Raw genomic sequence first — 15,216 nt, 5'->3', positions numbered from 1 at the left:
TTCACTGCTGATAGAAATACAGCAAGTCAGAAGGAAGGGTAGGGCTGAGCCTTTTCCCTTGACATGCTAGCTTTCTATGTGTGGGGAGAGGGGATTTTCTCCATTAGGGGGAAAGATTCAAAAGCTGAATTCCCTAGGAATCATATCTGTAAAAACTGCTGAAGCCTTGCCCAGAGAGTTAACGGATTGGGTTTTGTTAAGTCCTGCCCACAGAGTGGCCTTGTTCTCACATCAACACTAAGCCAAGCCAAGAGTGTGGGCACCTTAGCAAAAATTAAGTCCACTTCACTCCTCCCATGGTCCTGTTGCTGCCACACTACCCAGAGTTTGTCATGGTTTGGCTTAGCACTATATGTGAACAAACCACAAGCGGGAAATCAAGACTATACCTTGGTTACAGCTCATGGTTTGTTGGGACTTGGGAGTGATACAAACCATGAGTCTGGGTTTGCACATAATATTAAGCCAAACCATGGCTTGGTCTTGGATTGTGCAGTGGCGGCAGTAGAACCGAGGAGCAAAGCAGCCATGATTTTCGCTCTGGGGATCCTCACGCTTGTTCTGTCTGGCTAGGTGTGCCTTAGTGCTGTGTGTGAATCGGGCTGTGTAGCAAGCGAAACACAGTACAGTTAGTGAAAACATAGTCCTAAGAGATACAGTGGACACTCGGGTTGCGAACGTGATCCATGCGGGGTGCACGTTCACAACCCACAGTGTTCACAACCTGCGCCTGTGCGTTTGCGCACACGCGGGTTGCGATCCGGCACTTCTGCGCATGCACAGAGCATGATTTAGCGCTTCTGCGCATGCGTGACCGCCAAAACCCGGAAGTAACCTGTTCTGGTACTTCTGGGTTTCGGTAGTCCGCAACCCGAAAAAAACGCAACGTGTAACCTACAACGCAGCTGTAACCCGAGGTATGACTGTACATTTCCTTTGTATCTCTAGTTGCATTCAGGGTTCTCAGAGACCTTGTAAGACAGAGACCTGATAAAGGAAAAAAACAACCCCAAACTAAAAAACAAAACAAAAACCAAAGCAGTGATTACATAAGCAAAGCTGGATATGTCTCTGCTGCTGTCTCTCAAATCCTGATTCCATCTCCTTCTCCAGAAGTCTGAATACCATTTGATAGGATCAGCCTGCCTTTGGAAAAAAAACAACAACCCTCTCCTCTCTCTTTCTCCTCATACATCTGCACTATTATTCTGCCTGCCCTCTTCTCCCCAGGAGATGCAACTGACTGGAATAATTAATTCATATTTATTATGCTAATTGCATCCCTTGACAAGGATTTCTGCTTAACAGGAAAGATTGAATACAGACCAAGGTGGGCTGGTTGAGGGAGCGCTGAGTTCTGTTAAAGGATGCACTCAGTAAACAGAATGGGAGTGGCTGCAATTAGGGAACAGCTATAATAGTTATGGGACGCGGGTGGCGCTGTGGGCTAAAGCCTCAACGCCTAGGGCTTGCCGATCGAAAGGTCGGCGGTTCGAATCCCCGCGGCGGGGTGCGCTCCCGCTGCTCGGTCCCAGCGCCTGCCCACCTAGCAGTTCGAAAGCACCCCCGGGGGCAAGTAGATAAATAGGTACCGCTTACCAGCGGGAAGGTAAACGGCGTTCCGTGTGCGGCTCTGGCTCGCCAGAGCAGCGTTGTCACGCTGGCCACGTGACCCGGAAGTGTCCCCGGACAGCGCTGGCCCCCGGCCAATAGATGTGAGATGGGCGCACAAACCCCAGAGTCTGTCAAGACTGGCCCGTTTGGGCAGGGGTACCTTTACCTTTACCTTATAATAGTTATAATTAAGCTTGAACCAAAAAAAAGGGGGGGCTTTTCATAAACGTTTTCAGCTGGCCTGAAAACTTTGATTTTGCAAAGGGTTGAAAATATTCAACAATTCGGGAAGCAATGTCCTCACTTCTCACAGGGAGGGAACTGCCAGAAGGCCCTCGTCACTGGACCGAGGCTGTTTAGGGCTTTCAAGGTCAGCACCAACACTTTGAATTGTGCTCGGAAATGCTTGCTCCGTGCATTACAGGGCCAGGAAAGGGAGCCACCTCCCTCCCAGTTTTGCGGCACCTTCAGGACTGCTGCAGCCCAGTGGTGTAGCATGGGTTGCACCCTTAAGAATTTTGTGCCCCGGGCCACCGCCCCTGTGCCTTCCCTGCTACGCCACTGTGCTAACTCACAAGTACACATGGCATGCCAGAGCACCACCAGACCAGTGTGCCTATTCATGAGGAACTATGCTCTCGTAGGTAAGCAGGGGAATCCTGATCTTTCAAAGTATTATCCAGACGGCTTCTTTTAAATCTTTCTGTGCAATTGTTGTGGCCTCCACCCTTTGCTCTGCCACTGGCTTCATCGCTCCATCTTACCAGGCATGTGCACCATGCGGCAGTTGCAGTTCTCCACTAAGTAGCGGGTCTCACAGTCGATGCGGCAGGCTGCAATGCTGTAGGTATCGTAGAATTCGGATTCCATGGTCACCGACTTGCAGTCACCCCAAGGTGGAGGAAGGTAGATGAGCTGCACGGAGAATGGGCGAAGAGGGACTGAGAATGGCACTATCTCATCACCCTTTCCTAGAGAAGGAGAAGGGCTGTGTTTCGGCCACAGTGCTTAAGCAGGGCCTCATCAGACCTCATCTTTCCTCTCCCACTTTCACAAACAGAGGAAGAGTGGTCAACATGGACTACAGTTCCCATCACCCATGTCTATTTGTCCTAGTGCAGGCATGGCCAAACTTGGCCCTCTAGATGTTTTGGGACTACAATTCCCACCATCCTTGGTCCTGTTATCTAGGGATGATGGGAGTTGTAGTCCCAAAACATCTGGAGGACCAAATTTGGCCATGCCTGCCCTAGTGGCTGGGACCGATGGAACTTGTATTCCAACAATATACGCCTAGTAAGACTGCCTTACAGGACTGCATCCGCTGCCTTGGCTCCACAATTGCGCCTGCAATGTCGACAGGCAGGAAACCAGTGTGGGCTGAATGCAAGGGCCATGTGAACAGGCAGAAGGCCAGATGCCAAAAAATACAGCCTATCAAAACTCTTGCTCTCACAAGAAGATATCACACTGTGCCAGTGCTGATTCAAGCTAGAACAAAAAGGCACATGTTACAACACTCCTATGACTGTAACACAGGATACAGATCTCATGTTTGAATCCTCTCCCATGATCACAAACTATTTGAAAGTGGAAATGCTAGTTCAGACAGGTTGAAAAGCAGTGGACAGATATTTCATTTTCATGTTATTTATTCAGGTGGCATCTTTATCCTGCTCTTCACCCAAAGAACTCAGGTTAGCATAAATGGCTCTCTCCCCATTTATTTATCTTGTGCAACTATCTTGTGAAGTTGGGCTGAGAGGTAGCAATCTGCTCAAAGTCACCTGGTAGACTTTGCGGGTGAGTCCAAGCTGAACCCTCCATAAGCGGCTCACAGGGGTCATTTAAGTGGCCCACGAGTTGCCCCCAAACCAAGCTGCCTGCTCGTCGAGTCCCCGCGTGCTGCACTAAACTGGCGCAGCACGGCATGGGGACTCACTTCCACGGTGCTGGAAATTGCGTCTGCGCAGGCACCAGAAATTGCAGGTGTGCACTCTCTGGCCCACGGAGGGATCTGCTGGAGTGAACCACCCCAGGCAAGGTAAACCTTGCTGACCCCTGCTCTAGTGGCTATACCAATTAGCTGTATTGTACTTACCAGTACTTGCAAGAAAGCAAGTGTCAGGGAGAAAGGTTCTATTCTAGCCTCTTCCCTAATGTGACATATTCCCCTGTGCTCTGGGAGACTGGAAGGGATTTGGTCATGTAATATTGTAATACTTATTGCTGCAACCACTTTGGAGAGGGCTGGAAAAGTGGTACAGGAAAACGTTTTTAAAAGTAACTAAAAAGTCTGTTTGCATTCTCAAAAAAGTCTGTCTGCATTCTTTGTTTTGCTTTGAACACACACACACAATTCCCCCCCCCAAGACATCCACCATGTCTTCAAGCACATATTTCCTCCTAGTTTCTATTATCTCCCGCTGAGTTTTCGTTATTAAATATTCCAGCAGAAATTAATAACTCACCAAATCTGCTCTATTCATGCTGATGATTGTGATTCACTACTTGACCGTGGAAGAGTGCTTAGAATCTATCCTTTTAGAGCCTTTCGCCCTCCCCAAACTTTGATGTTAAAAGGATGGTTTATTTATTTATGTTACGCATTTTAAAGAATAATTATATACCCATTTCTCAACAAAAGTGCTTCTGAAAGCAGCTTCCTTACAACACAGGGGCAATAATAAAACACAGCAATGAATATGTAGGCTTATACTGAGGATGTTCCCATGCAGAGAAGGGTAGAAGTCAGAAGTCATTGCTACCAGCTTACTGGCACCAACCATTTGCTGGCACCCCCTTCACACCAAAGTCCTTTTGGACTTCCAGTACTTGGCATGACCAAGCTTGATAGCTCAGTCGGTTAGAGCGTGGTGCTGATAACGCCAGGATTGCAGGTTCAATCCCCATATGGGGCAAGCGGCATATTCCTGCATAGCAGAGGGTTGGACTAGATGATCCTTAGGGTCCCTTCCAGCTCTACAATTCTAATAATAATAATAATAATAATAATAATAATAATAATAATAATAATGTTTTATTATATTATTTTCCCCAGCCACTCTGGGAGGTTCTCAGCAGACTAGTAAAATCACGACAAAACATCAAACATTCAAAACTTCCCTAAACAGGGCTGCCTCCAGATGTCTTCTAAAAGTCAGATAGTTGTTTATTTCCTTGACATCTGATGGGAGGGTGTTCCACAGGGTGGGTGTCACTACCAAGAAGGCCTCCGCCTGGTTCCCTGTAACCTCACTTCTCGCAGGGAGGGAACCAGCAGAAGACCCTCAGAGCTGAACCTCAGTGTCTGGGCTGAGCAATGGGGGTGGAGATGCTCCTTCAGGTATACTGGGCTGAGGCCGTTTAAGGCTTTAAAGGTCAGAACCAACACTTTGAATTCTATTCAACACTATGATTCTATTTCTCCTACTTGGTACCTGTATTAGATGTGAATTAACTTTGTGCACGTGCTATTGTTATTCTAAGCTCTCTGTTTGTGCGTGAGCGTATTTTTATATTTGCAATTGTAACTACCTCTCTATATGTTTTTATTATATTGTAAATTGCTTTCGGCTGACTCATGAGGAACAATTCATAAATGGATTGAGTATAGTTGTACCTTGGTTTTCAAACAGCTTAGTTCTCGAATGTTTTGGCTCCCAAACACCGCAAACCCAGAAGTGACTGTTCCGGTTTGCGAGCTATTTTTGGAAGCTGTACGTCTGGCGGGGCTTCCATGGCTTCCGATTGGCTGCAGGAGCCTCCTGCAGCCAATCAGAAGCCACGCTTTGGTATCTGAACATTTTGGAAGTCGAATAGACTTCCAGAACGGATTCCGTTCGACTTCCAAGGTACGACTGTACTAGATTTCACTTTCCGGAGTTTTTCTGGCTCTAAACTATCCATTCAATACTGCTGTTGTCTTTTGTCATCAGCAAGAAAAAGAAGAGGGGATTCTACTCTTCTGCTGCCTAGACCTTGAGGATGTGCTAGTACAGATATCTGAGGCTGGCTGAAAGGGAAGGGAATGTTCACATCTTACCCGTTGTTCCTGGCAGGAGACAAACGTCTGAAATCCAGGTGCCACCCCAAACCCCAGCTGGTCAATGCAGGGTGGCTCATCCTGGCTGTGGATCTGCACCTTAATCCCAGCTTCAAATGAGGTCTCATCTGCAGAACAGAGAGATGGAGAGTGGAAAAGGGGGTTCAGGTGATCACAGCAGGGCTCAAGCTCAGAGCCAGAAAGCGAAGGCCCTTCTCCTTACCTTGCATCGATAGGGAGATACATGGGGACCAAAGAGGGAAAATACCCCCCTGTCTGATTCACAGCCCACCCCCTGCATCAATCAATACCAACTACCGTATTTTTCGCTCTATAAGACGCACTTCCCCCCTTCAAAAATTAAGGGGAAATTTGTGTGTGTCTTATGGAGCGAATGCAGGCTCCTTGGTTTCAGCGATAGCAACGCAAAGCCTCCGAAGTGCAGAGGGAGAGCTCCCCCCACTCTCCGGAAGCTTGTGGATAGCCGCCTGAAGCCTGGAAAGTGAGAGGGGTTGGTGTACACCAATCCCTCTTGCTCTCCAGGCTTCACTTTGCTGGAGAGGCGCTGCACAGTTTTCCCTCTCTGCGCAGCGCTCCTTCAGTGAAGCGGGAGGAGAAATGGAAGGGGCTCTGTTTCTCCTGCCGCTTCGCTGAAGGGGCGCTGAGCAGAGAGGGGGAGAATTTTTTCCCCCTGTTCTCCCCCTCCTATGGTCCGGTGCGTCCTTTATAGAGCGAAAAATACGGTACATTTTTAGCTTTATGTGATCGGAGCCAGAATAATCTGGGGACTTAAACCAGAAATCAGTCCTCCCCACTTCATTTTTTTTTAAAAAGCAAGGCTGAGTCCAGGAATGCATAAAGTAATACAGATAAAAGTAAATCTTCCCAGAACATTTCTTAGCTGCACCTAGAACCGACCCCTTTATGAGCTAGGGAAAAGGTCTTCCAGGTCAAAGAGAAAGATTCCCAGACAGGGTTGGGCTCGAACCCTCTGCTTTATTGAAATCAAGGCCCAGCCAGGGACCTAGAAAGCTCCTCCTGTGGGATCCATGGTGACCTTTGACCTGGGATTCAGGCTTCACTTCCCACCCCGCCTCACCGTAGCCTTGACAACATATTCCCCCTACAAAGAACAATGTGCTATTTGTAGATAAGAGGCATCGCCTTCCCTGGCTATGATCAGCTGGTTGCCATGGTGAGACACATAGGACACAAATGGGGGGGGGGAGTGACTCAAAGGAAGGGAGGAGGGAAAGTGTGGTGTGGGTTTAAGGAGTCGACGCAGGTCTAGAAAAGCAACGAAGCAGAGAGAGAGATCCACTGGGTTGAGGAACGGGGCAAGGAGTCAGAATGTGGAGTGATCAATGGGAAGCTGGAGCAAGGAGTGGGGTATTTCTGGGAGGAGGCATCAAGAGGGATAGGTGCGGGAGGCAGAGGTCTGAGAAGATGAGGCATCAGCAGAAGAGGAGAAATTGTCATGTGGCACAAAGGAAAATATGGATAAGGGAGGAGTCAATGTAGAGTCAGGGAAGCCAGGAGTAACTCCTACCTGTCTCTCCCCAGACAGGGAGATACTCATCTTGCTGAATGTCCAACATGATCTCCAAGCCGTTGCCCGTTCCGCCCTTATTGGTGATGCGTGGCGGTTTGTCAGGCTGACCTGAGTTGAATGTGTAGCACTTTCCATAGCGTGTGTACACCTGTGGAGCAAAACGGAAGAACAAAAATTAGACAAGGAGATAGAATATTCCTTTGGAGTCCATGCGTCCCTGCCAGCTCTTGATGGTCAAGAGAAAGCCTGGCGTATCGCTCCAACACACTCTGCAGGTAGGCATAATAAGCAAGATTCCCAGGATGTGCTTTCAGCACTTGGTTTCAGAACCAGGGACAGCTCCGGGCCGTCTGGAGTTTTGCAGCTTTCCTAATAACAACCCATTCTCAATGACCTTGATGCCATAGGACAGTGTTTTTCAACCTTTTTTGAGCAAAGGCACACTTGTTTCATGAAAAAAATAACGAGGCACACACCATTAGAAAATGTTAAAAAATTTAACTGTGCCTATATTGACTATATATAAAGTAATTCTCTTGAATAGAATCAAATAAACACAAAGAAAGTATTTTATAATTACCTTTTTATGAAACAGTAAATAATAATTACTTTATTATGAAACAGAAATATGAAAAATTATAAAATACTTTATTCAGCGCGCAACCTGGGCCTGTTTGGCTGAACACAAAGCTGATATTCTGGCTGGAATCGAAGAAAGACATACACGTAGCTCTTTGTCAACAGCTCTCAAGCTCTCAGTCTCTCTCTGTATTTAGTTTTTATAGCAATCATGCTTGAAAAGCTCATCTCACACAGATATGTAGTGGAAAATGGGAGCAATGTCAAAATAGCTTTGTTTGCCAGAAGGGGGAACTCCTTGGCAGTATCCAACCAAAAACTTTCCAAAGGTAGATCAGCAAATCTTAGCTTGAAACCATGATTTTGCCTCAGTTCAGTTAGTTCCTTCTGCTCCTGGAAAGTCATGTCCTTTCCACCAACTGATGCTGAGCTATAAGGGTCCCTACCCCAGTCAAGGCATTCAGTGGAGACTGAAGAGAAATAAAATGACAACTTCTCCGGTCCTCCTGGTGACTCGAGTCGCGACGTCTTCTTCTCTCTGCTGCTGCGCACACTGTGCTCGGGCGGGAAGGAAGTCGGAAGATGATGTCCTACTGTGATAGGTCCAGGCTGGAGTCTGGACCAATCACAGCCCGGACAGCAGAAAAGTGGAGGGTGTCCCCCTGAGGAGCGCCAATCGGCACCCCTGCTGGCCGAGGCTGGGGTCAACCCCCCCATACCCAGGACACAGTCCGACGCCCGCCTAGTGGGCGAAAATTCGAATTTTTTTTTCTTTCGAATTTTTCAATTTTTCCCACGGCACACCAGGCAACATCTTGCGGCACACTTGTGTGCCACAGAACAGTGGTTGAAAAACACTGCCATAGGGATACTGGGAGTGTACAAATGAATTGCCTGGAAGGAATGTGGAATGTACTGGATTTGAGTGGTGGGGCTGCAGTGTGTGACAGAAGCAGAACTGGAGCGTTGTCATTCTACTGCAATTTCCTTTGCGACTCAGGTTTTGGGTTATGCATTCACCAATGGCCCTGGAGAGAATGTGAACAAAAGGCAACACAGTGAAGTCTAGAGAACTCAAGTTCCAGGGGCAAATATTCATCAGTTGCCCACCCGCCCCAAACCTTGCTGAAGAAGGATAACTTCAGCTATGCTAGTATTTAGACTCTACTGGGTAATTAATCATTTGAAGATGCTCAGATAATGGTCCCTGCCAGGCAATTCATGTAACAAATGGGCTGAGAAGTTAGATTTGGCAGCTGGTACCCAAGGAATACTAAAGTGTTTTGCAGATACCAGCTGAGTTAAGTCCATCCCATCCAGCGCTTATGTAATGGATATGTTTAAGCCAAAGTCTTAGGTGATAAAAACGGGGCGCAGGCTGGGAACAAGTTCACCCAGTGACAGTAAGTGATCACACCAGGGATACTCATATCACAGCTTCTAGGTTTGTTTTCTTGCCCCAATTCCAGAATCCCTTAGAAGTGTGAGGCAGGCTTCTCTCTGTCTCCCATTGTAGTTTCCGAGCGCCTTGCATGCTCCAGTAGCTGGAATTGCTTTCCGATTAGCGCAATATCAGTAGCTGCATGCGCCTATTCCCCCATGGTGGATGTGTTTGCTCATTTGAAGTCATGTCGCTTTTCATAATGACAGAGCTAACCATTTGTAGCTTGCAGAGCCGAGCCTTTATACCTTATCAAAGACTTTGTGGGCCTGAATTATCCCTTCTCCTTGTGCTAATATATGATCCAGCATCCTTGTTTTGTCCATTACACCTGAGAAGACACAGAGGTGTTTTCTTCTTGATTTAAGGAGGCTCACAATAAAAGTATTTTGTGAATTCCCCAGTGTACTCTTCTCCCTTCCCACGGTTGATGCTATGGGGTTCCAAGTCCTTTCTAGGCTCCATCCTGCCCCTGTCTTTGCCCCATGTTGGGTATATTTCACACAAGGCCTAGCCTTGATTTGAAAATCAATACTAAGCTGAACATAAAGTGGCCGTTGTTTTATACAGTAGGCTCATGTTACAATGAACACAGTCAATTTTGGGAGACAAAATGCAATTTGAAGGGATGGGGAAGAAAAAACTTTTTGTAAAACAAAGGATAGAAGCAGCCTTTTCCTTAACGTTGCATAGATGTTTAAATATGTTGTTGTTTAGTCGTTTAGTCATGTCCGACTCTTTGTGACCCCATGGACCAGAGCACGCCAGGCACTCCTGTCTTGAATATATCTGTTCTATTAGTTATATTGAAGAGGAAGTAATATGGGCATTAGTTGTGATCATGCAACAATAGATTGTGGGGTAGATTTTGATTATTTTTTAATTGATTGTATATGCATTCATCATTATGTATGTCTGAGAAACATGTACCATAAAGAAGGCTGATTGCTGAAGAATTGATGCTTTTGAATCATGGTGCTGGAGGAGACTCTTGAGAGTCCCATGGACTGCAAGAAGATCAAACCTATCCATTCTGAAGGAAATCAGCCCCGAGTGCTCACTGGAAGGACAGATCCTGAAGCTGAGGCTCCAATACTTTGGCCACCTCATGAGAAGAGAAGACTCCCTGGAAAAGACCCTGATGTTGGGAAAGATGGAGGGCACAAGGAGAAGGGGACGACAGAGGATGAGATGGTTGGACAGTGTTCTCGAAGCTACCAGCATGAGTATGACCAAACTGCGGGAGGCAGTGGAAGACAGGAGTGCCTGGCGTGCTCTGGTCCATGGGGTCAAGAAGAGTCGGTCACGACTAAACGACTAAACAACAACGAGAAACATATTTATTTAAATTATAAAAGCTGTTCAAGTTACTTTCCTGAGGAATCGATTTGTCCTTTAAACACACTGGGATTCCCCAACAAATATTGGCTTATACCATTTTGGGTTTTCTTCTATTTTGCTGTGGTTTTTTTAAAAAAAAAATATTATGATTATTATAACCACTGGCCAAACCACTCTCTGTTCCATTACTAGAAATGTTTGCCTAATCTTGTTCTTGTTTTTTACCTTGGAAAGTGCCTAATGGATATTGATACCTCTACTCAGTACAGTGGTGTGCTTGAATTTCAAGTATTATAAATAATATTTCATCCCTCTTATGTGACAGTGACTAGATAGAATTGGAAATTGCCTCTGAGCATTTAATTGCATTACCAATTTTTATACCAGACTGTCTACTGATCCAGTTTACAGGCACAGTCTAAATGCTGTGTCTGATAACTGAAATAAATATGACTGTGTTCCTCAAATCTGAAATAAAATTCTTTTCCCCCTTTAAAAAAAATCAGGGAGGAAAACTTGCGTGCGAGGAGAAGTCATGTCACAACGTTACTTTTAGTAATACAAGGAGGGGAAGTGTGTACTAGCTTCTCTGTATGTGAACTAATGCTTTGTCAAGCATTTAAACCTGGATGCATGCAAGTTCTTTTCAAGTAACTCGTTTTATTTATTGGTTCTATTTGTGGACTAGCCAGTGAACATAAAAGCATTTGCTTTTTTGCAAACGCATAAAGACAGGATGATAAAGCTGTATTGGAGGAAATACGATTTAAAATTATGATTCATGATTCATATGCATCAATAAAGGGAGATTAATTCTATTTCACTAATTGGAAAAATGGTCGGGTAAATGTCTAAACAGGAACTGAACACGCGCAGTCAATGGAAATAGGAACGGATGGGAAAGTATTAGAAATTAGGTATTTTACTGTGAGCAGCAAAGGAGGGAGGGAAAAGAAGCATCTTGGAAGGGGGATGGAAAGTCAATTTTTAAATTGATGTTAAATTTGAATTGATTTGTTGTAAATTTGTTTAAAATTTGGAAAACTAATAAAAAAAATCATTGGTAAAAAAAGTTTGCTTTTATAAAGGTCTGTTCAGAGTTAAACTTATATGAACATTGTGAACTGTATAAAAAAATGAAATATCGCAGAATGAAGGCACCGAACTCAAGGAGACTTCTGCATTGACTTTGAATACTTGCATGTGTTACATTGCCAAGTTGTCTGATCTCTTTAAGTCCACTCACATCAGTGGGAGTCCTGCCCATGGTGTGAAGTCTTTGTGGCATCTAACCTGCAACCCTGGGGATGTTGGAAGTCAATGAGAGTAAGCCGTTCAAAGGGGTGTTAATCATCTGATGAATTATGAATTTGTGTGCCTGGCTGGTGAATTATTAAAAGTCGTTCAGTCTTCATCAAAGTACTCGGGTCTCATGAGCAAGGATTAAAGTCATTGTTATGAAAAATGAATCCCTGAATTTAGCTCTCGGATATACAGAAAGCTCTATTCATTCTCATGTGCCCATGTAGTTTAAATGATACAAATCCCTACTTTGCAAGGAAAATGCATGGGAGCAAGGGGCAAGGGCCGGATGATAACTGGTTTTCAACATCGTGATGTATCTTCAGCTAAACATTGTGATATACCGCTATACAGTCGTACCTCGGCTCCCGAACGCCTTGGGAGTCGAACGTTCCAGCTCCCGAACGATTGAAAACTGGAAGGGAGTGTTCCGGTTTTTGAACGTTCTTTTGGAAGCCGAATGTCCAACAGGGCTTCCGTGGCTTCTGATTGGCTGCAGGAACTTCCTGTGGCCAATCAGAAGCTGTGCTTTGGTTTCTGAACGTTTCAGAAGTCAAACGGACTTCCGGAAGGGATTCCGTTCGACTTCCGAGGTGTGACTGTATCACAATGTCTGAAATAAAGATGGAACTATAGAGAGGCACTGGCTGGCTCCATGGTTTACCATGCACTGTGATTTTTGCATAGCACACAAACACGCACATCATGATTCACGATATATTGCCACCACAAAAATAATGAAACTGGTACGGGCTCTACCTGAAACTGATACCCAGCTCTACCTCTCTTTCAAATCAGAACCAGTGAAGGCGGTGAAAGTCCTGTGTGAGTGTCTGGAGGCGGTTGGAGGATGGATGGCGGCTAACAGATTGAGGTTGAATCCTGACAAGACAGAAGTACTGTTTTTGGGGGACAGGGGCAGGCAGGTGTGGAGGATTCCCTGGTCCTGAATGGGGTAACTGTGCCCCTGAAGGACCAGGTGCGCAGCCTGGGATTCATTCTGGACTTGCAGCTGTCCATGGAGGTGCAAGTCAATTCTGTGTCCAGGGCAGCTGTTTACCAGCTCCATCTGGTATGCAGGCTGAGACTATCTGCCCGGAGACGGTCTCGCCAGAGTGGTGCATGCTCTGGTTATCTCCCGCTTGGACTACTGCAATGCGCTCTACGTGACCTTTGAAGGTGACCCGGAAAATACAACTAATCCAGAACGCGGCAGCCAGACTGGTGACTGGGAGTGGCCGCCGAGACCATATAACACCAGTCTTGAAAGACCTACATTGGCTCCCAGTATGTTTCCGAGCACAATTCAAAGTGTTGGCGCCGACCTTTAAAGCCCTAAACGGCCTCAGTCCAGTATATCTGAAGGAGCGACTCCACCCCCATCGTTCTACCTAGACACTGAGGTCCAGCACCGAGGGCCTTCTGGCGGTTCCCTCCCTGCGAGAAGCCAAGTTACAGGGAACCAGGCAGAGGGCCTTCTCGGTAGTGGCTCCTGCCCTGTGGAACACCCTCCCACCAGATGTCAGAGAGAAGAACAACTACCGGACTTTTAGAAGACATCTGAAGGCAGCCCTGTTTAGGGAAGCTTTTAATGTTTGATGTATTACAGTATTTTAATGTTTTTTTGGAAGCCGCCCAGAGTGGCTGGGGAAGCCCAGCCAGATGGGCGGGGTATAAATAAATAAATAAATAAATAAATAATATTTGAACTGGTTTTGGATGCTATATCAATATATCACCCAGACTTAAAAGGGGGCATCATTAGAGTCATGGAATACCACTGGAAGGGAAAGAGAAGAGACCCTTCAGTTTTCAAGGATGCTTCCATGGCCATTTGTACATTTGTGCAGCTTCCCTGCCTAGATGCTTCAGGCCTCTTGACTAAAAGGGTGGAAAAGCTGCCCAATTAGTCGAGCATTTCAACAGTCTCAGCTTCCAATATACTTTAAGAACTCTTATCGCTGTGAAGATAGACTTGAAAGCGTGTGGCAATGTCTGGCAAAATCTACAAAGCCAGCAGGAACTCAGCAGCAAGGCTTTCAGAATGCGTTGGGAGGGGCAAATAAATTCTGGTACCGGGAGAAAGACGCACAGGATGGGCTTTTGGATTTACTCAAATTCAAATTTATTAATAAGAGAAGCAAGTGCAGGGTGTAGCCAGGGATATATTCAAGCTGAACAGTGCAGTCCCGAGCATGTCAATAAATTAAGCCCCAGATAATCTGAAAGCTGCAGTCACTGAACTCAGTGAGACGTACTTCTATTGGAACTTGCTTAGGGTTGAGTTGTTGCAGTGCAAAGCAATGCACAAAGTATATGTCCAAGTCATGACGTTCAGGACGGCTGCCTAAGTTGCAAAGAGAATGCAGTTCATTTCAAGAGGGAGTTGGGCATGTTTAGCCTGGAGGAAAATTGTGTGTTGGGTGTGTGTGTGTGTGTAAATACGATCAATATAAAAACAAGGATCTTGCAGAAGTAGGAGTTAGAAGCGTCTATTTATTTAAGGAGCCAAGGTCTCTATTTAATGCAAGGGAAGGGTCTGAAATAATACACTTCCCAACCATTCCTGCACAGCTCAGAAAGCATGGGATGGCAGCATAGATGCCAACTCTCTGGTGCCCTAGGTGCCCAAACACCCAAAAAATCCCCCAGGAAGGGGCTGGGCACCCACAAATTTTGGTGCCAGGGCCATGCAGGCTGCATGGCACCCAGGGCCCTGGGCACCCAAGCTGGGACTCCTGGAAGGCAGACATCTGAAGGCACTTTTCTAGCGGACACTGAAATGGTTTCCAAGAGCTACTGGCAAACCTAGAATCAGAATCAGACTAATGATGCTGGATAGCTCAGTTGGTTAGAGTGCAGTGATGATAATGACCAGGTTGCAGGTTCGATCCCCATAAGGGACAGCTGCATATTCCTGCACTGCAGGTCGTTGGGCTAGATGATCCTCAGGATCCCTTCCAACTCCATGATTCTTTGCCCCCCAGCCCTGCAGCATTCTGGATACACACATACACATGCCAGGGTCAGCACAGGAGGAAAAAAATGTGTCGGGGACACACACACACACACACACACACACACACACACACACACATATAAACAAGCTTCACAAAGTTCAAATCCTGCAGTGACTCTTAACCCAGTGGCGAAGGAAGGTGGATGCGGTGGATGCGGTCCACCCCGGGTGCCATCCCTGGGGGGGACACACAACATTGCCGTTCCCTCCCTGGGCCGCCACTCACTGCTCACGGTACCCCCCCCCTGAGCTGCTGCTCACCTTGTCCGCCACCCTCCGTGGGACACCGCTCATCACACACAGCATCCCCAGGCCATCCCTGA

General features: G+C 46.3%; 1 protein-coding gene across 4 annotated transcripts in view; it reads right to left on the bottom strand.

The window, feature by feature from the left end:
- The window catches only part of ASIC1 (acid sensing ion channel subunit 1), a 230,007-nt gene that overhangs the window by 12,248 nt on the left and 202,543 nt on the right, over positions 1-15,216 (bottom strand). For all 4 annotated transcript variants that reach the window (XM_082212580.1, XM_082212582.1, XM_082212581.1 and 1 more), the window contains 3 exons: positions 7,209-7,359; positions 5,660-5,787; positions 2,379-2,529 (listed from right to left, as the gene is read on the bottom strand). In XM_082212580.1, the coding sequence (XP_082068706.1) occupies positions 2,379-2,529; positions 5,660-5,787; positions 7,209-7,359 (430 nt within the window). The remainder of the gene's footprint in view (positions 1-2,378; positions 2,530-5,659; positions 5,788-7,208; positions 7,360-15,216) is intronic.

This window comes from Podarcis vaucheri (assembly GCF_965113315.1).
Source record: "Podarcis vaucheri genome assembly, chromosome: 2".
In the NCBI taxonomy this organism is placed as follows: domain Eukaryota; kingdom Metazoa; phylum Chordata; class Lepidosauria; order Squamata; family Lacertidae; genus Podarcis; species Podarcis vaucheri.
The sequence above is the reverse complement of the archived record's forward strand: the minus strand, read 5'-3'. Positions and strand labels throughout refer to the sequence as shown.